Source organism: Rousettus aegyptiacus, unplaced genomic scaffold, assembly GCF_014176215.1.
Source record: "Rousettus aegyptiacus isolate mRouAeg1 unplaced genomic scaffold, mRouAeg1.p scaffold_m13_p_2, whole genome shotgun sequence".
In the NCBI taxonomy this organism is placed as follows: domain Eukaryota; kingdom Metazoa; phylum Chordata; class Mammalia; order Chiroptera; family Pteropodidae; genus Rousettus; species Rousettus aegyptiacus.
In genome coordinates, this window is record NW_023416295.1 from 27335830 (window position 1) to 27357064 (window position 21235).

The 21235-nt window shown below is 37.6% G+C and overlaps 2 protein-coding genes across 4 annotated transcripts in view; both read right to left on the reverse strand.

Moving 5' to 3' along the window:
• The window catches only part of LOC107503132 (aldehyde oxidase 1-like), a 55419-nt gene extending 40052 nt beyond the window's left edge, over nucleotides 1-15367 (reverse strand). Inside the window, 4 exon segments of the mRNA XM_036235841.1 lie at nucleotides 1788-1884; nucleotides 3769-3826; nucleotides 14122-14397; nucleotides 15275-15367. Coding sequence (XP_036091734.1) covers nucleotides 1788-1884; nucleotides 3769-3826; nucleotides 14122-14397; nucleotides 15275-15367 — 524 coding nt within the window.
• A 1779-nt stretch (nucleotides 15368-17146) lies between these two features.
• The window catches only part of SGO2 (shugoshin 2), a 32942-nt gene continuing 28853 nt past the window's right edge, over nucleotides 17147-21235 (reverse strand). For 2 of the 3 annotated variants that reach the window (XM_016131124.2, XM_036236941.1), the window contains exon 9: nucleotides 17147-17499. In XM_016131124.2, the coding sequence (XP_015986610.2) occupies nucleotides 17484-17499 (16 nt within the window). In that variant the 3' untranslated portion in view covers nucleotides 17147-17483. The remainder of the gene's footprint in view (nucleotides 17500-21235) is intronic. The other variant, XR_004955713.1, reaches the window with a different exon arrangement.

Genomic DNA, 21235 nt, shown 5'->3' on the forward strand with positions numbered 1-21235 from the left:
AGTAGACATACATAAATTGAGATGGTAAGAAGTGCTGTGAATAAATTGATACAGGCTAAGGAAATAGGAAATTGCAGAGGTGAGGTCGGGGATTACAATTAAGGGGTGATCAGGGAGGGATGAGACCGTAACTTTTTTGCTGAAACCTGAATGATTCGAAGGAAGCAGACATGAAAGATTGTGAGGGAAAACACTCCAGGTAGAGGGACAACACGTACACAGGCCCTGAGGAGGCTGGGATGTTTAGGAGTAGAAAGACAGACTGAAAGAAGGCCAGTGGGGCTGACGCACTATGAATGCAGGGAGAGCGATAGGCTCTGAGGTTGAAAGACAGGCGGGAACAAGGTAGATAATTGTTAAGTCAGAAGTTTGAATATTAATTCAAAGGCAACAGATCATTCCGTACAGATGTAGGAAGTTGTTAAGAGACCTTTACGCTCTCATTCTAAAAACCCAAAGAAGCCATAGAAGCTTCATAATCATAGTTTTAAAAAAATTATGAAATGCTGAGTATGGAAAGAAAAATGAATGAAACTCCATTTAAGTACAAGTTCTTCAAAAGAGAAAATAGATAGAACTGTTCTCATCTCTAACTGAAATGAGTAGAGGAGAAGGAATCTGCCTTAAACAAGAGTAAGGAGAAACCAGACCAACTTTTGACAAACTTTTAATAGATACATGTGGGATGATGTAATAAATTAAAATACAAAGGGATTCATCATCCCCAAACGATTCCCACCAGATGTCACTGAGTGCTGAGTGAGAGTAATACCCTAAATATGGGGGCAGGGAGCACATTGGCTCTTAGACAAGGAAAATTGGGGAAAAGCAGAACTGAGAGTAAACCACAGACACTCGGGCTTCACGGATCATAGGGCAATAGCCATTCTCCAGAGGTTAGACAGGTGGCATGGAATCAAGAGAGCTCCAAAAGCATAGAAAGTGAGACAGGAAAGCAAAGAGAACTCCCTGGTGAGCAAAACAGTGGGCAGCTGGGCTGTAAGGCAGGGAGGGATGATACCCCAGAGTTCAGGAAGCTGGTGGCTTGGCTGTGGAACAGGCAGATCTCTGAAACCTCACTAGCGCTCATATCCTTTGCTTTCATCTGACATCTGTGGTATGATACAAAATAGTCTAACGCATGCATAATTGGAGTCCTAGACAAGAGTGGATGAGGGAGACAGAGGTGGGGGAAGAGAGAGAGAGAGAGAGAATTTGAAGAGATAATGGCTTGAGAAGTTTCCAAAGCCAATAGAAGACATTAATCCATAGATCCAAGACACTTGGAAAACCTGAATAAGGATAAATATCAAACATGAAAGAGAAGATATTAAATGTAATGAGAAGCCATCGGTGATTTTTAAGTATGAGCGTGTATGATCTGATTCATACTTGAAACAGATCTCTCTGCCTGGCGTATGGAGAGTGGTCAATGTGGGGGCACAGGTGAGAGTGAAGAGATCAGTTAGTAGGCTGTAGTAGTAATATGAGTGCGATAAAGGCATTTTTCTGCACTGCCATTTTAGCCCTTACTTTTTTCTCCAGATGGCACAAGGAGTCAGACAGGCTTTCATCTTTCAACAGGGGGTTCTATGACTATATGTTATCCTCATTAATGGTACATTTTTAACAAATCCATTCATATGCCTGGAACCATGTCTGTCTTGTTCATCACTGTACCACCAGCACAGTCATATAGTAGGTGCTCAATGCATATTTACCAAATAAAGGAAAAAAAGTCCAAAACTACAAAAATTCAACTGTATCTGGATTTTGCTGCAAGGTACCTTATCCTCTTGGTAATGGGGTTGTATTGTGATATTATCACTATGCAGATGCCACAGTCTCACCTTCGACAGCCATACTTAGTTGCTGTGAACTGGACTGGAAAAGTACAGTTAAAGATAATGTGTTTTCTGTAATTCTCTTTCCAAAATAGTAGTGATTCTAGGAGACGGCACTATCAAAGACTTTTAAATATAGAGTTAAGTTCAATACATACTTATCAAATGAAGTATGTCTTAGTTGCTAGTATTTAGAATCTTGTAAATTCTTGATTTCTCTCCTCTTTTTCAACTCAACTTGACTTCAGGTTGCCAAAAATGGAGCCAAACTAGAAAAGGAAGAGTCTATACATGTAAGGGCTTGAGTATTTGAAAGTATGAGTACCTTGTACATTTGTTCTCAATCTTTTGTGTGTCTTTGATAACATATGAAGTAAAATATCAAATTGTAAGTAATTCTTAGAATATTTGCACATTCGCACATTTTTCTGCTTCTTGGTGGCAGAAACTGCTAGCTGTTCCCCAATGTCTGGTCTCTCATTCTTCCATGGTAATATAAACCTCAATTTTTAGCTACACACGTTGTTGCTCAGAATTAAAAATACATTTCCAAGCCTCCTCTGCAGCTAGATGGGGTCATTAACAATGCTGGCCCATGGGATGTAAGCATGAGTGTTGTGCATGATTCCCGGGGGCAAATGTTCTCAAAAGGAGGAGGGCGCCTGCTTTTTCATCTTTTATTTCTTCCTATTTGCTGGAGTTCAGACATGATGGTTGGACCTCATTCGTCATCTCTGGCCATGAGGAGAAAGCTGCATGCTGAGGAGGGTGGGGCAGCAAGACATAAGGAGCTCAGTTTCCTGGTTATGTCATGACACCTCTTTACTAGCCCTAATATATCTACCTTTTGGATTTTTTTAATGTGAGTACGACAGCCATGAGAATGTGCCTCATAGACCTTCTTCAATGGGGAGAGGGGGTAATTAACCAAGAGACCCAGCTGCTGCCCTTTGAAATCTATCACCCCAGTTCTCACTGGCTCTCTATTTCCTTTTTCTTAGGCATTTTTCGTAATAAAACCTGTGTACATTTAATACCATTTTTTGGGTCTCTGTTTCCCAGAGAACCTGAACTAACCCAATAAGAAAAGAATAAACATTTTATCTTCTGTCTTGTTTACTGCTATTTGGGATTTTCTGTCATTCGCAAGTGAACTAAATCTAAAATATTACACACTGGTGCCATAAATAACTAGGAAATCAGTGTTCTTTTTTCATGTCCAAAGATCTTGAATGACTTCTAGAAAGTAGTTATTGATGCTTTTTCACTTGTGTACTTTTTTGAGAATTTCACTCTCTCCAGGGAAAAAATGTACAAACTCCCATTGTTCTATACTTTTGCATATAACTTAGTGGGATCTAAAGAACCCTGGAAGCCCATTGGCATTCATGCATAGTAGGCAAACAATCCATTCCTTGGATGACTTTTATTTAGAAAGTTTTTCTAAGGTAACATTCTGAAGTTTAATTTCTCCATCGGCTGTTTACTTTCATGTCAGGAGGTTTCTGTGCTCTCTTTTTCCTAATGGGCATCATGATTAGCTCTCAAGATTAGTTCTCGAAGATAGAATGTCAATATTCTGACTCTTAATTCTAACGGATGCTTAATTAAACCCTTTTAACATCTATTGTTTTCATTCCCATTGCTAGTTTCTTCATTTATACAATATATTAAGTGCCAAAACAGAGATCAGAAAAAAACTTGGTTCTTCTGACAACCACAATTGTGCACTGCTTACATACCAAAGATGTAGGGCTTTCTTAAAGGACATAAAACTATAGTAGTAGAGAATATGATTCAGGGTGGGTCTATCATCTGACTAGGATAACACATACGCGCGCGCACACACACACACACGCACAGAAAGAGAGAGAGAGAGAGAGAGAGAGAGAGAGAGAGAGAGAGAGAACAAAGAAAAGGATACGCTTCTTCCTTAGATGTGGTAACAGCATTGTTTCAGGATCGACATTTTTTCCTACCACCTGTACCAGAAGGAAAACAAGAGTTATGCACACAAAGTTGAGAAAGCTAGTGTCATTTTCGCATTAGTGGGCTTATGTTAATTTGATGGAAATGCACGTTAATTAACTATTCTACTCATATTTGCAACTTAATTTAATGTTTAAGGAACATTTATGATATACAAATCATCTCTCAAGTGTAGAGTCTAAATCTTCCCACCACTTTGCCACTGTCCTTGGTCCTGAATTATCAGTGTTCACTGTTCTCTGTTCTCTAAGGCAGTGGTTCTTTTTACTAATAGAAACACTAGCGACTTCTGTCCAGAATTTTGTAGAAAGTCTGAAACAAATGAAAGAAAAGATATTAGTGAACAGAATAGGGGAGAGAGAGAGAGAGAGAGAGAGAGAGAGAGAGAGAGAGAGAGAGAGAGAGAGAGAGAGAGAGAGAGAGAGAGAGAGAGAGAGAGAGAATGGACAGCTGTGGGAAGAGTAACCTCTGAGAAATTTATATATATTAGAGACTCATTTGTTCATCGTGTTCAAAGAATTACAGTTTTAAGAAAGTGATCACAACCAACCATGGTCCCCAAGTCAAAGAAACAGAGAAGATAAAACACATATGCCAAGTGATACAAAGACATGTAAACAAGGACACCCTTAAGAAGCGAGTTTATGTGGGTAGCCTAACAGCATAGCAGTAGGACAGAGCACACAAGAGATGGTATGATTATGAAATGTCATGGTTGGTTATGTTTTTCAAAGTGATCAAGTTGTCTCTTTTTTTGATTAAAAATTTGGGTTTCTTTTAGATTCACAAACAAAAGCGTGATTTGCTTCACAATTTCACAAGTAGAGTTCCTCTTTCACCTCGTTATACTAATTTTTCCTTCTAGGAAGTAGAGGAGGAGGGGACATATGCATATTCTATGACCGCTTCACCCTCAAATCTAAGTGGCCATATGCCAGGCAAAGTGAGGCATGAGCCAATTACCACAGTCAGGTCTGTGCCCTAGAGGAGTCTGCAATATAGTAAGGGAATGTGATGTGTGTGTGTGTGTGTGTGTGTGTGTGTGTGTACATAGTGAAATACAAGGAGAACTGTGGAGTACCCCCAGGCATCCCAAACTTAAATGGCCCTCAGATTAAATTATTTTATCTCCCAAATTCACTTCTTCCCTTCTTTTCACTAACTTATTTAATAGCTCCATCTGCTAGGTCATCTAAGTTAAAAATTTGAGCTGTTTCCTACTTTTTCTTCCTTTTAACCTATCATAATCAGTGTCACCAAGTCCTGCCACTTACACTTCCAAAATGATTCTCTAAACACCCTTCGCTTCTACTGTCACTCCCCTGAATAACCTTTAGTGCCTTTTAACCAAACAATTATAACAGCTGCCTAACAGGTTTCCTGCCTCTATTCTTGGCGCCCACAATGCCACCTTCTACACCACTACCAGGGCAACCTCTCTAAAACCCACGTCTGATCATCTTCTGTATCTGCCTAAAGTCAACACAAGCTTCTGGCTGCCAAACTGCCATGCCAGGGATTCATGAATTACTCAAGGTACTTGATAAATAAAACCTTATAGAATTGGGATTTCTGGGAGAGGGAACCAGATAATGTGCATTTTTAATGAGCACACTGAGTGGGTCTTAGGTGACTTTATATTCAAGAGTTCCTGGAGTAGAAGAAATTCAAATTCCTTGTCATGGCTTACAAGGCCTCTTTGATATACTGCTCATCATTCTGCCACTCAACCCATGTACCTTGAACCTTGTTCATATGGAAGAACTGGCCAATTACAGCAGTGTACAGACCTTTATCCTTCACTACTTTTCCATATAGGATTCTTTCTGTCCTCAAAGTCCTCCCTTTCTTATAGCTTGGTAGAATTTTGTATGTCATTCAAAGCCCTGATCAAATGTTCTCTTCTATTGGGGGATACTGCCATCTAATAGATCCTTCCCACTCTGCTCCAAGTAGTCACCCTCCTCTGTGCTCCCATGGCCAATGTCCAGACATCTTTCACAGAATGTTTTCCCTTGCATCATAATTATTCGCGTATGTATAAGCTTCTCTTGATCTCTGAGAGAAACCACCTTCTGCTATTCTTCTTCATGTGAAACACTGACCCAGGTGCTATTGACATATCATAGGGACATAAAAAATGTTAACTTAAATGAAAAACTTGAACATAATATGTACAATTTGTCATGAGGACACTCAGGAGGAAGGAATGATTTATCATAAGCTGGGACATCTGAACAGAAGAAATGATAGTAAAACAGGGAAATGCCAATAATGGTGGCAGAAGGTGTTGGTTGTCGATCCTGGCATGCATTCTCCCTTTCTTCCTCCCTGCTGCCTGGAATAGGAATGAAATCGTTAAAACACCGACAGCCATTTTAGACCATAAGGCAATACATTAATGGCAGCAGAGGAAAAAGAAAGAAGAAACCTGGGTCCCAGATGATGCTATAAAGCTTCTAGACCAGTCCCATAATGTCTACCTCCAGATAAGTCTTTAAAAGTAAAAATGACTTGTATTGTGTTTTAACCACTGTTAGTATTGAGTTTGTGCCATTTGCAGTTGAAACTAATCCTAATTGATATATATGATGGCAAATCCACAGAAGCCCAATTTTAATGAAGAGATGGAATCTGGGTAGTCTAGATAGCAAAGAATAACATTTTAGGTTTAAAAGATATTTGTATTTTTTGGAAGGAATTAATGGAAGCAGAAGGCCTTATTTATTCCAGGAGATGTTTTAAGTGATCTTTTAAGAGTCTAGCTCAAAGTGCTACTGGCTTGAAATATATTTATTTTTCTCGATTTGGTGAATGGTGTATTCAAAGGAGGGAAGTGGGAGCACGAATGTAGCATGCACCCCATCCTGGTAGATTTTGGAGGGAAACAGGGAGGTCAGGACTAAGATAGCGGTTGGGGGTGTGGGAGTGGAGAAGGAATGAGAGGCAGAGTTAGCCTCACTGACTGTGGTTCAGAGAGATGATGGTAGTTCTTGGGTCAGGGTCATTACATATTCCCATCTCAGGACAGCCTTGGGGGTTGCAAGGGCAGAGTCTGTCACTCTGCAGCTCTCTACCAGCCCTTTGGGAGAGTCCAAGTTCACATTGCTCAAGGTTGAGGAATCACTGTCCTCTGTGCAGGGCTGGTGACTCATGCCTGAGAGGGCCTTGCTAGATCCAAGATAGAGGCAGAAAGAAGAAAAATATTAGGAGGGGAGAAAAAGGAGGTGAAAATGGAAATGAAGAAGAGAGGGAATTATGTGTGAAAGGACAAGGCTGAGAGGTAGAAAAGGGAAGAAAGAGGTATTTATTGTGGGAGATGGTTAGAGAAGATTCACAGCAGCCTTAAAGCAGAGAAGAGGTCCCAAAGAGACAGACGGTGAGGACATTTCTGCCTGAACTTCCAGTCGCTTTAAATTTCATTTTAATTGTAGTTCTTCCTTCCTACACCACCTCCACCTTCTTCACCTTTTATGAATCATTACAGCCATCCCAGCAGCCCAGAAACATCCTCTCCCAGCCTTATAAACCAAAACCCCAGGAAATGTTAGCTAATGAACAGCTCTGTCCAGATTCCTAAACTGATATCAAGATCCTCTGTTTTGTTGAGGAAATAATGCTCAATGACTACTTTTTGGCATCCTTGGCACTTTGGTGCAGATTCTGGCTCTATTAATGAAAGAGATTATTTTCCAGTCCAGATATTAGCAGTCATTGTTATGAAGTGTTTACTGTGTGCCAAGCAACTTGCTAAACTTCTCCATGGAATTTAATCTTTACTCCAATTCCATAGTAGAATGTACTGTTATCAGCCCCATTTTGAAGAGGGGAAAACTGTTATTCAGAAATATTAAGCAACTTGTCCAAGGCCCGAGACTTGCTGAGTGGCAGAGCAGACAGCACAGGATTCAAATCCATGCCAAACTAGTTCTCAAGCCCACACCTTTGATACCTCCACCTCACTGCCTCAGAACATTCGTCAGTTCCTGAGTTGTGTTAGAGCGTGGCATCTAGGCTGTAGTTTATTCACGGGCTCTCTTCCTGCTCAGACTCCATGTTAACTGGGTCACCTGTTCTGGGGCTTGTGGTGAAACAAGTCAGACCTCAGAAAGTTCTCTGCAACTAGATACCTGACCAATGGGCATTGGCTTCCCATCTAGATAGTCTTAACCCCTACCCAAGTGGAGACTTTGGGGGATTTTATTAAAAATAGATACCACAGGCCAATCATAACACCTAGAGTATCCTAATTGGTTTCCAAGCTTCCTTTCAAAGGCAAGTTTTTAATTTCAGAGGTTATGTTTGACTTCAAGACCTCTCTTCCCTGGTGGTTTCTCTCTCTTACTTTTCTCAACAACCCCTCCTCTCTGAACCAGAAAGTTTATTCTAATTCTGTCCATGTGGCAATTAGGCTTCCTTGCCAGGACTGAATCACATATCTAACAGAATTTGGAAAGGAGGGGAAGGAAAGTGAAGGGATGGTAAGATTTGTTTTAACAGGGTAGTTGCAAAAGCTGAATCAAGATCTCTACAATGTACTTTCCAAATGGTCATAGGACATTTGGCTCATAAATCAAGCCCATTGATTAAAACAAGCTTATCTATTTTTTGAAAACCAATAGAGTCCAAACCATTAGTCATTATATTAAAAATCCAGCTGCAGTTTGTTTGGGAAACAGTTGGCTGAGAAGAAGCTAGACTCAAACATCTGTTTCCTGATTTAACCAAAAACCTTATAATTGCCTACAAAGTCCTAGTAATTTCACCCTTGCCACCACTCAGCCTCACCAATCTCCTTGCCATCCCCTAAGCACACAGAAATCCTCATGTCTGAGGACCTCCACTTTGTCTAAAATGCTCTTTCCCCAGAGAGTTCCAGTCCAGATGATGGAGTTGATAAATGCTGTGCTCATCTCCTCCCATGACCACATCAAAATTACAACTAAATTATGAAACACTCGACCTGGAGAACCATCTGAAGACTAGATGAAATGGAATTCCTATAACTAAAGGAAGTAAGAAAGGAAATAATAAAAGTCAAAGTGGAAATAAACAAAATAGAGTCTAAAGAAACAATGTAAAAGATCAATGAAACCAAGAGATGGTTCTTTAGAAAGATAAACAAAATTGATAAACTTTAACCTGAATCATCAAGAAAAAAAGAGAGAAGGCCCAAATAAATAAAATCAGAAATGAAAGGGGAGAAGTTACAACAGACCACAGAAATAGAAAGGATTGTAAGAAAATACTATGAGCCATTACATGGCAACAAATTGGACAATCTAGAAGAGATGGATCAATTCCTAGAAACATACAATCTTTCAAGATTTAGTCAATAAGAAACAAAATATCTTAACAGACCACTAACTACTAACAAAATCAAATCAGTAATCAAAAAACTCCCAACAAAAAATAGTCCTGGACTGAATGACTTCATAGATGAATTTTATCAAACATTCAAAGAAGAATTAACATCTATCCCTCTCTAAAATATTCAAAAGGAAGGAAGTCTCTCAAGCTTATTCTATGAAGCCAGCATTACCCTGATTCCAAAACCAGAAAAAGACATTTTTTTTTAAAAAAAAGAGGAAATTATAGGCCAATATCCCTGAACATAGATACAAAAACCTTCAAAAACCTTCAACAAAATATTAGCAAACTAAATTCAGCAATACATTAAAAAGGTCATACACCATAATCAAGTGTGATTTCTTCCTGGGATACAAGGTTGGTTCACTATGCACAAAACAATTACTGTGATACACCACATAAGCAAAATGAAGGATGAAAATGATAAGATCATAATAATAGATGCAGAAAAAGCATTTGACAAAATACAGCACTGGTTTATGATAAGTACTCTCAGCTAAGTGGGAATAGAGGGAAGATACCTCAACATAATAAAGGCTGTATAAAGCAGACTCACAGCTAAGATCATACTCAATGGTGAAAAGCTAAAAACATTTTCCATAAGATTTAGAACAAGACAAGGGTGTCCACTTTCACTACTTTTATTCAACATAGTATTGGAGGTACTAGACACAACAATCAGAGAAGAAAAAGAAATAAAAGTCATCCAAATTGGAAACAAAGAAGTAAAAATGTCATCATTCATGGATGACATAACACTATATATAGAAACCTTAAAGATTCCACCAAAAAATATTAGAATTGATCGATAAATTCAGTAAAGTAGCAGGATACAAAATTAATATTCACAAATCAGTTGCATTTTTATACACTAATAATGAACTATCAGAAAGAGAAATTAAGAAAATAATTTCATTTACAACTACATTAAAAAATACCTATGAATAAATTTAACCAAAGAGGTAAAAGATCTGCTCTCAAAAAATTATAATTGAAGAAAGAAATTGAAGAAGATGGAAATAAATGGAAGCATATACTATGCTCAAGGATAGGAAGAATTAACATTAATAAAATGTCCATACTACTCAGAGCAATCTATAGATTCAGTGCAATCCCTATCAAAATACCAACGGCAATTTTCACAGAACAGGAACAAATAATCTAAAATTTATATGAAACCTCAAAAGACCCTGAATAACCAAAGCAATTTTGATAAAGAAGGACAACATTGGAAGTATCATAGTACCTAATTTTGAACTATACTACAAAGCTATAATAATCAAATGGCATGGTACAGGCATAAAAACAGACACATAGATCAATGGTACATAAAAGACAGCCCAGAAATAAACCCATGCCTATATGGTTAATTAATCTATGACAAAGAAAACAAAAATATACAACAGGATGAAGACAGAATATTCAATACAGTCTATTCAATGGTGTTAGAAACTGGACAAATTCATGCAAAAAAAAAAAAAAAAAGAAAAGAAAAGAAACTAGACCACCTTCTTATACCATATACAAGAATAAACTCAAAATGGATTAATGACTTAAATATAAGACCCCAAACCATAAAACTCCCAGAAGAAAACATAGGCAGTAAACTTTCTGACATTGCTCTTAGGAATATTTTTTTGATATATTTTCTCGGGCAAGGGAAATAAAAGAAAAAAGAAAGAAATGGGATAACATTAAACAAAAAAGTTTTTGCAGAGCAAAGGAAACCATCAACAAAATGAAAAGACAACTTATTGAATGGAAGAAGATATTCACAATTATACATCCAATAAGGGGTTAATATCTAAAATTTAAAAAAAAATTCATACAGTGTAACACCAAAAAAAACCCCAAATAATCCAATTAAAAAATGGGCAGAGGACCTAAATAGATACTTTTCCAAAGAGGACATATAAATGACCAATAGACATAAGAAAAGATGTTCAATGTCACTAATCAGAGAAATGCAAATTAAAACCCCAATGAAATATCACCTCACATTTAGAATGGCTATTATCATTAAGCCAACAAACAAAAAGTGCTGGCAAGGATGTAAAGAAAAGGGAACGGTTGTGCATTGTTGGTGAGACTGCAAATTGTTACAGCCACTATGAAAACAGTATGACATTCCCTCAAAATATTAAAAATAGACTACCTTATCACCCAGCAATTCCACTTCTATGTATTTATTTGAAGAAATCCAAAACACTAATTTGAAAAGATATATGTACCTCTATGTTCATTGCAGCATTATTTACAATAGCCAAGATATAGAAGCAACCTAAGCACCCATCAGTAGATGATTGGATTAAGAAGTGGTACATATATACAATAGACTATTACTTGGCCATGAAAAAGAATGAAATCTTACCATTTGCAACAACATGGATGAACCTAGAGGGTATCATGCTAAGTGAGGTAAGTCAGAAAAAGTTAAGACATACCATATCGTACCATATGATCTCAGTTATAAGTGGAATGTTAAGAACAAAATAAATGAACAACTAAAACAGGAACAGACTCATAGATATGGAGAACAAAATGATGGTTGTCAGATGGAAGTAGAGTTAGGAGGTTGGGTGAAAAAGATGAAGGGATTAAAGAGCACAAATTGGTAATTACAAAATAGTCACAGGGATGTAATGTACAGCATAGGGAATTAGTCAATACTATTGTAATAACTATGTATAGTGCTAGGTGGGTATTAGACTTATCAGTGGACCACTTCTTAAATTATATAAATGTCTATCCACTATGCTGTACATCTGAAACTAACATAAAATAATATTGAATGTCAATTGTAATTGAAAATTTTTTTTAAAAAGGAGGAAAAATGTAACCATTTGATGAAGAAACTGCGTTCAATAGGCAGTGATAAACAGTGGTTCAGACTCCCAGTTTGGAGAACAGTTAGCATGAATCAGAGACTTTCCTTCCTGCTGTCACCTGGGTATTCATGGTAAATGAAGAATAAATGAGTAAATATAGGTAAAGTCCTTAGAAAAATGCTTGTCAGTGCTATATGAATGTTCAATTAATAAATCTAGAGGTACATACAGAAACTTATCAGTTACATCCAGAGGCAGAATCTGGAAGGCTGAAGAATGGGGAAGGGAGGAAACTCAGATTTTAATGTATGTTCTATTGTACCTTTTCAATGTTCTACAAGTGTGTTATTCTTGTTGCTCTTACTATGATTTTTTTTTTTAAACAACAACAACAAAAATAAATAAAAATAAAAAAATCTAAATGCTCTCACTCCAAATGTTTGCACGGCTTGTTCCTTACTTCAAACCAGTCACTACTCAAATGTCACCTTCTCTGAGAGGCCATAACATCCATCCCATCTAAAGTATCCGCTCCCGCCCACTCTCTGTTCCCTCGCTTTGCTTTATTTTTTTATTCTGGCACTTATCACTGCCTGACATTGTGCATTTATTTGTGTGCTTGTCTGTTTTCCAGCACACTGTGAACTCCATGCAAGCAGGGACTTGTCATTTCTGTGCTCTTCCATAAATCTTTGAGCTAGGAACGCTGCCTGGCAAAGAGTAGACCCTTAACAAAAAAAAACTGATTAAATACTCATTATCACTCTTTGTGAAGTAATTAGTATTATCCCCTTTTAACAAAAGAGTTGAGGCTCTGAGAGGTTAGTGTGTCTCAAGAAGAGTTAGAGCAGGAATTGAATCCTTGTTTGTCTAAATAAAAAGGCCATGGTTATGTTTATTATACCATTCAGTTATGCAAAAGAAGAAAAAGTAACATCATGTTAACACTTCACCCTATTGCCATATGTCATTCTCACAGCGGTTCTGTCAGGGCATCCTAATAGCCCACATTACAAATCAGGAAAAACAAGCTCATCTTATCCAGTATAAAAACCAGGGGGTAGGGGCAGAGGAAAGTTTTATAGGGCATAGAACTTGTACAGTTTGTGTATGTGGGGTCCTCTTTAAGAAAAATAATGCAAAACCATAAGTGCAAAATTAAGTTCAGAACCTTAGAGCAGGTCTCATAGTGGGGGGCCCTGATATTTGACCTTCTTTGGCTTCCTGGTGAGTTCCTTGTGCCAGTCAAGGAAAGTACTGTGGCTTGTGTGACCCTGAAGGAGGGATCACAGGTGGCTCTGAAGGTACTGGCACTGTGGAGAGGCAGATAGCATGGCCCTTGCTTAGTTGTCAGCTCTTAGGGAAGCCCCGTAACCTTCATGCCTCAGTTTTCCCCTTTGCAAAATGGTGCCAATATGCTGGATCAACATTAAGAGTGAGCAGAGTCTATGGCTGTGTGTGTGTGGGCGGGGGTGGGGGATGGGGAGAATCAAGAAAGTTTTTAAAGGATCCCCAGAGGCTTCCTTCCCCCAGCCTTCGACACTGCCTGGAACTGTCCCAGAGGTACTGCAGAATGAGCCAGGCTTCTGAGAGAACAGGACTCCACACTATAGCAGTGGGCCCAGTGAGGACCTCCGAGTTCCCAGAACCCAGCATTGGCTCAGCTTTGCCGGAAACTGACTTTGGAAAGTTATGATTTCGTTATCTGAGAAATGATGTCAGTGGTCTGAATTAGTTCAACTATATCGTCCTGTCCCAACTCTGAAATGCTCCCAACTCATCCGAACTCCCGAGAGCTGACTCAGCAGTCTGCAGATTGCGCTCAGTCTATTGAAAGACAATCTTTTCGGTGGGGTTTGAGGGAGGGAAGATTCGGGAGGACTGACCTCGATGAGTAAGAACAGCTATTTCACTTCTTGCTTATGGGATACGGTGGGATTGGTAATCAGCCTGCGCGTCCTGGACGGAGAGGGGAAAGGAAGGTGAGGGCCCAAAGATCTCAGGCAGCCCCTGAACACTCACACTTTCCCTGCCCCGGGTGGGGAGAGGGGTGGAGATGGAGGGGGCGCAGAAGCAAATCTGGGACAAACCGGAAGCCCTAGTGCGTGCATCAGCGCTCCAAGCACCAGGGCGACGCGGCAGGAACCCCTCCTTGCCGCTCCACGTGTGGCTGGGTACCGGGTCTTCCCGCCGGCGCGCACACCTTGCGGCCGTTCACTTAGAAGAGTAGCTCGGCGTCGCTGTCCACGGTGATGGCCCACGGGTCCCACGGCAGGGGGCTTGGGGTCCGAGGGTCCCGAGGAGGGGTCGCCGGCACGCAGGACCCGGCGACGCAGACGGGGCAAGTGAGACCGGGCTGCTGGAGCCTAAGTCCAGCCAAGTCCAATGGAAACAGTCCTGATTGAGATAAAGTTCGGCGAACTCTTGCCAGAACTTTGGGACGTCACTGGAGCATGATATCCGGGCTGAAATCATTGGGGGAGATCCCTCCACCTCCTAGCCTGTGGCGCTTGGCATCTGTGCCACCCTCCAGCCTCTTAGTGGACTGCAGGTCCTGTGACCTCTTTGGTGGTTTTATTACATATGTTAAGTGGCTTCCCAGCTAGATTGTTTAGCTTTTTTTTTTATTGTTGTTTTGGTACTTCTCCCACCATGTCTGCTGCAGTCCTCTACACTTCATAGGTAATAAACGATCGCATTTATTCTTACTTTGCATGAAAGGAGCCCAAGGACAAAGAATGATTTTACAACTTTATCTCAGTTTTAGAAATAATTATTCATTTATTTTTAAAATCCAGAGCTACCTTGATATGGAAACAAACTTTAAATTTTATTACAATTCAATTTATCCAGCAAATATCCACAAAGTTTATCTGGTAAATATCAACAAAGACGAAACAACATTTTGGGAAACTTTAAAAAATAAAACTTGGAAAGTGCTGAAAAGCACAAAAATAATCACCTGTAAGCCTACAATTTAGAATTTGCCAGTTAACGTTTTGGCTCCAGCTTTTCATTTTTGAAATCTTTACTATAACACCTATGAAAAACAAATGGAACCAAACTAGTTATCCTCCAGACTTGTTTGTACATACTCCATACTGGAAGTATGGAGGAGAAAGGAGAAAGTCCCAACTTCCTGATTGCTTCTTGTTCCTGTCAGCATCACCACAGAATTGGTTCACCCTGGCAGAAAAAATTACTTCAATGGCAACAGTTGGCTACAGTTGGCAGCTTTCTCACATTAGCAGGCCAGTTTTTTCCTAGTCCTTCAGGAAACACCACCATCCCAAAGTCCTGGAACTCTTCCTCTAGGCCTGTCAGTTTCAATTCCATCCTTTTTTCTTTGTACCCTCAGCCCGAGAGGCAGTGGGTGCTTCCCACAGTTCCTTCCTTTATGATAGTCCACTGGTCTTTTTTGCCTTTTCAGTTCCTGTCAGTTTTCTAGTATATGGTTAACAATTTATAAAATAATTGTGGTTTCTGCCCTTTGGCTGGAACCTAATACAATCTCTATCAATGCTTAAAGTTACTTGACAAAATTAAACTCATTTATGATTAAAAAAACAATAAAATAATAATTGATAGATAATATTTTAATGTGACTATAAATATACATCACCAGCTCAAAACCCAGCATCTTATTTAATGGTGGTAAAACCAGAGGCATTCCAATGAAAATCAGGAACAAGACAAGGATATCCACTATTCCTACTACTATTTAACATTTTACTTAAGGCAGCAGCCATGCAATTATATAAGAAAAAGCAAAGAGCAGCATAAGAACTGGGGGAAAATAAGAGGTAGAAAGTTTGGGTTTCAGGAGATATGTATGGCAAATGCTACATACAATAATAACATTGTAATTAACATATAGAAATCAACCATCTTCATATATGCAAACAATAATCAATGAGAAGAATCAAAAAGAAAGTCCCATATATTTTACCAAGAAAAAATATAAAATACCTGAGCATAAATTTATCAAGAAATGTATAAAACCTCTACGAGGGAAATTTTGAAACTCTCTCAGTCTCTACAATTTAAAGAATATGGTAGTGGGACATAAAAAGACAAACTAGATAGAAAATTAAGAAATAAATATGTGTACATAGAAATACAATCTAAAAAAAGCGGCATTTCAAAATCAGTAATGGAAAACATGGACTTTTCAATTAATGGAGTCAGTGCATTCATTTCACACCATGCAATCAAAAACTCCACATGCATCACAAATTTAAACGTGAAAACAAAATGAAACCACAAGGAAATGTGTTTATAATCTGGGAATAGTAAAATTGTTTCTTACTGTGGCCAAATTCCACCAGCAACAGTGGATTGATAAGTTTAAGTATATAAAATGGAAAATAATTTCCATAGGAAGAAAAAAAAGACAAATCTCATAGAAAGAAAAAAAATAGAAATAAGCAAAAGGAACAAAAATATAACCCCAGAGAATTAGGAGGTCCAAAGGCTAAAAGAAACAGGAGTACAGGAAAGGGAACGGAGACCGCCCTGGTGCCAAACTCTTTAACCACTGTCAGCTGTTCCTTTAAAAAAGCCTCTGGCCCCCATTTTAATCCACATTGTTGATACCGATTAAGTTCTGTGAGTCTCTGTACTTCTACAGCAGTTTTTCTTCAATTTTGACCCTAGGACAATCTGCCCCAGAATTCTGAAACGTTTGCTAAAAATGCAGATTTCCTGGCCCACGCATTTAGTTGTCAGATATTGTCTAAGAAAGCTTTTCCACCTAGGCAGAATAGAATTTCACTAGTCATTTGAATACAGTAAGCTACGTCCATTAATCTCAGATATGAACAGGATTTATTACTAGACTAGGAAGTGATCTTTAAAATAAAGTTATAAATACCAAATTCAAAAGAGCCTGAAAGGTTAAACCCCTCGGCTAAATTATCAGATTATACATAATAAAAGTAACATAGAGCCTGATATGTAAGTGATTACCAATCAAACAGTTCTGAAAGCAGAATGAGGGGTGAGAGAAAACTAGCCAGGGCAGAAGGTGACTTTTAAAATATTAAAGGTGTTCACATATATTGACTAGTTTAAGAACGAAACAGAATAGCTTGGTATACAACAAGATAACCAATGTCAAAGTCTTTATAATAGATTTTATTTGTTTAAAAGGTTAACAGTTATTGTTTAGTTAAAGGCTATTAGGTTGAAAGAAACTTAAATGAGCAGGAAGATAAGTTATAGGATGACCAAAATGCTTTTAAATTTTGTAATAAAACTTAGCATTACAAAATAGCTATTTTATGCACATATGTCTAAACATAAGAATGAATAAATCGATACTCCATGAAAAGGCAGAAAATGAAAAAAAAAACTTTTTATTACGCATCTTCTTTTCTTGATTCTAGTTATATCCCTGTTTTGACTTGCTATGGTTTCAGAATTCAGAAAAAACAGAATCCATAAATTCACCTCATCTTCTCATCTTGCTGCAAAGTAGAAAAAAGAGAAGGTTAATAATAACCCAAAAGGAACGCTTCTGCTGTGGAGCAGGGAGAGAACTGCTACATCATACCAGTAGAAAGCAGTTTCTTCAACCCACAAGCTTTGCTATATATCTGAAATACTGTGATACTGGGAATTATAAACAAGGTTTAAGAGAAATTAATTAACAAAGATTTTATATATTACATGTGTTACTACACATTTCCTTTTAATTATGAACTTTTACACATAAGACTATATAAAAGTGTGTTACTTTAAAACAATCAAATAAATGCTGATGTACCAACCACCAAGTTAAGAAACAAAATATTACACCTCAGATGCCCCCAGTGTGCCCCTTTCTGTTCACAGCCCTCTTGTCCAAGAAGTAACCACTGTCCTGTATTGTTAGTCACCATCTTGCTTTTCTTTACAGTTTTTACCACATGTGTACTACACTCCTAAAAAGTATATTGTTTGGTTTTATCTATGTTTTCTCTTTATGTAAAGATCAACGGAATTATTCTATTGGTGCTTTTCTGTAACTTTTTTCACTAAAGGCCTTTATTTTCAAACCTCTCCTTCATTGAAACATTAAACATACTTATTTTCTATTCTGATTCCATATCAGGTGCTTCTAGTATCTTTTCCCCTCGTGCGTGTAGTGGTATTCCTTGCTGTGAACTAGCTGTTCGTTTCCTTTGCAACTTTATTTGTGGAAAATGTGGACTGAGATAAAGATCCTCTAGAAAATACTTGCATTTGCTTCTAACAGACAACAGGGGGCGCTACAAGTCACGGGCTGACACTAAATCCTCAGCTTGCCAGGGTTTTTTTTTTTTTTTTTTTTTTTCCACTTCCACATATTGTGAATTTCAGTGGCGATGCATGAGGGTTTCATTTCGGATAGAGTTCTGATTTTTTTTCTCCTCAATTCAGTACAGAGTTATTTCCTGGGGCTTAAAAAGCTTTTGGGAAAGTTATTTTTAGTTAGCTCTTCTATTTGAGAGAGTAGCTCAACTTTACTAAAGGAGATCTACTATTAGACTCTTCTTTTTAGCTAAACCCTAGAATCTGCCTTCTGTCCTTGGCTCCATAAGGGTATGAATCCAATGCTTAGGTTTGCCTTGTTAGGCAATGTCTTCAGACAACAGTCAGTCTTAGGCTCCTCGTAACCTCTCTGGCTTCCTGTTCTCCTCATTCAGTCTCTAATCTGAGCTTTCTTATTTCTCTATTAGCTGACACATTCAAGGGTTTAGGTTTTGTTTTGTTTACTATTTTGTTTAGTAATTTTATTTTTTCACTAAGAGTGTTGGTCTATGCACCTAGTTATCATGTTGCAAGTGGAGTTATAGTTGTCCTTTATGTTATACATGTTATTTTTTTTTTTGATGAAACACATATACATGGTCCCACATTAGAAGGTATAAATGAGTCAATGGAGAGGTCTCTTTTCTTCCTCTGCACCCCTTTTCAGAGCCAATATGATCCCACTGTCTTGAGTAATTAGATAAAATTTAATTAATTCTTTCAAAAGAGCTACCTATTCTAAACTAAACATAGCAAAATCCTGTAAAGAAATAGTAATCTATTTTAGTTTTGACCTACTGAGCATGTAGATAATTTGGTAAAGAGTGGTTGGTAAATTTTTTTTAAAGCAAAAATCACAATGTATATTAGTATAAATACTGAGTGATAACAAAGATATCATGGTTTTTTCCCCTTTTGGATTGGGAATGGAATGCAGCAGGCATATCACAGCTTCTTATAGACCCAGTGAGAGTGGATCCTGATTGCAACTACTTGCAATATATCACGGAGTGATCATCATAGGCACTGAGGAAGGAGTGGCAGAAGCTGTCAGGAAGGTAATACAGATATAGTTTTAAAAGCCTTTATCTCTTAAGTCCCAAATACTGAACATGACAAGGAGGAACATTTTTAAGAGTAAAAGCTCTAATCCATAATGAATATATGGTATTTATGCATCAAATAGCAGAGCAACTATCTTTATGAAGCAAAAACTACAGGAGATGCATAGAGACAGATAGGAACACAATGATAGGAGATTTTAATGTACTATTCTCAGTACAAGAGAGATAAAGTGAACAAAAAATAAATAAGGAGATAGAATATCTAAACAGCATAATCAATAGGATAAATCTTATGGCTATATATCAAATTCTGCATTCTGATAATAGAGATTACATATTCTTCTCAAGTGCTCACAGCACAGTAACAAAAGCAAATTCAACATGGCATTATAAAAAAACATACACCATGACCAAGTGAGATTTATTCCAGGAATGCAAGATTGGTTCAACACCTATCATACAGCAATGATTTTTCTATAGATGCTGAAAAAGCCTTTAAGAAAATTCAACACTCATTCATAACTAAAACACTCAATATATACTGAGGAATACTTTCTTAATAAATTATATATATATACACACCTAAGTCCTAAAGTCAGTATCTCATTTAATGGGGAGACAGTAGACGTATTTCCACTCAAATCAGGAACCAGGCAAGAATGCCCACAATTCCTGCTAAGATTCGACACTATACTTGAGGTATTAGCCAATGCAATCAGACAAGAGAAATCCTTTAGGGGTATATGAATAGGTAAAGAAGAATTAAAACTATCTCTATTTTCAGATATCATAGTATACTGGAAAACTTCAGAGAATGAGACAGAGAATAAAATAAGTAGCAAGTTGAAAATGTACACAGAATTCAACAACTTTCATACCCACAAATAATAAATACAGGGCATGATTTACACGTCCAATTTACATGTCCACTTATAACAGCAACAAAGAAGACAAAATACCTACAAATAAATTTAAGAAGAAATGTGTAAAACCTTATGAGGAAAATTTCAAAAACGTTTTTAAGATACAAAAGAAGACTTAAGTAGAAAGACATCTCCTTATATAGCACACTCAGTACAAAGATGTTAGTTCTCCCTAAATTAATGCATAAATTCAATGCAATCCCAATAAAAATACCAACAAGCCAAACCAGTGGTTTTCAACTCAGCGCGGTGCCTTCCGGGTGACATTTTTCAACATTTAGAGACATTTTTGACTGTTATAAATGGATATGTGTTACTGACATCTTACAATGCACAGAACAGCCTTCCACAACAAGGAAATATCTAGACCAAAATCCCAATAGTGTCGATGTTGAGAAATGCTAAGCTAGACAAGTCAATGCTAAAGTTCATTTGTAAAAACAAAGATGTAATAATAGCCAGAAGAAAAATGAAAAAAATTATGAGAGCGGACTAGCCCTACCAGATATTAAAGCATCGCATAAAGCCTCTACACTAGACCAGTAGGCCCCTGCAACATAAAAAAAAGTCCAGCATTAGATCCCTCAAAAATACATACAGAAATTTAAAATATGACATGGTTAACATCTCAGATCTTTGAGGAAAAGATGCAAATAAATAAACGGTGCTGGGACAGCTGTGTAGTCAGTTGGAAAATAGATAAAATTAGATTCATATATTACACCACATGCTAGATGAAAAACTCTAATGGACCAGGGATTTATGTAAGAAATAAAACTATAAAAATACTAGAAAAAAATTGGGGTGAATTCCTCTTTAACCATATTATAGGAACTTTACATAAAATTCAGAGAAACGGAATGAAAAAAATAAATTTGACATTAAAAATAAAATTTTACATGATTAAGAAACATAATAAAGTCAAAAGATAACTAATATATTCA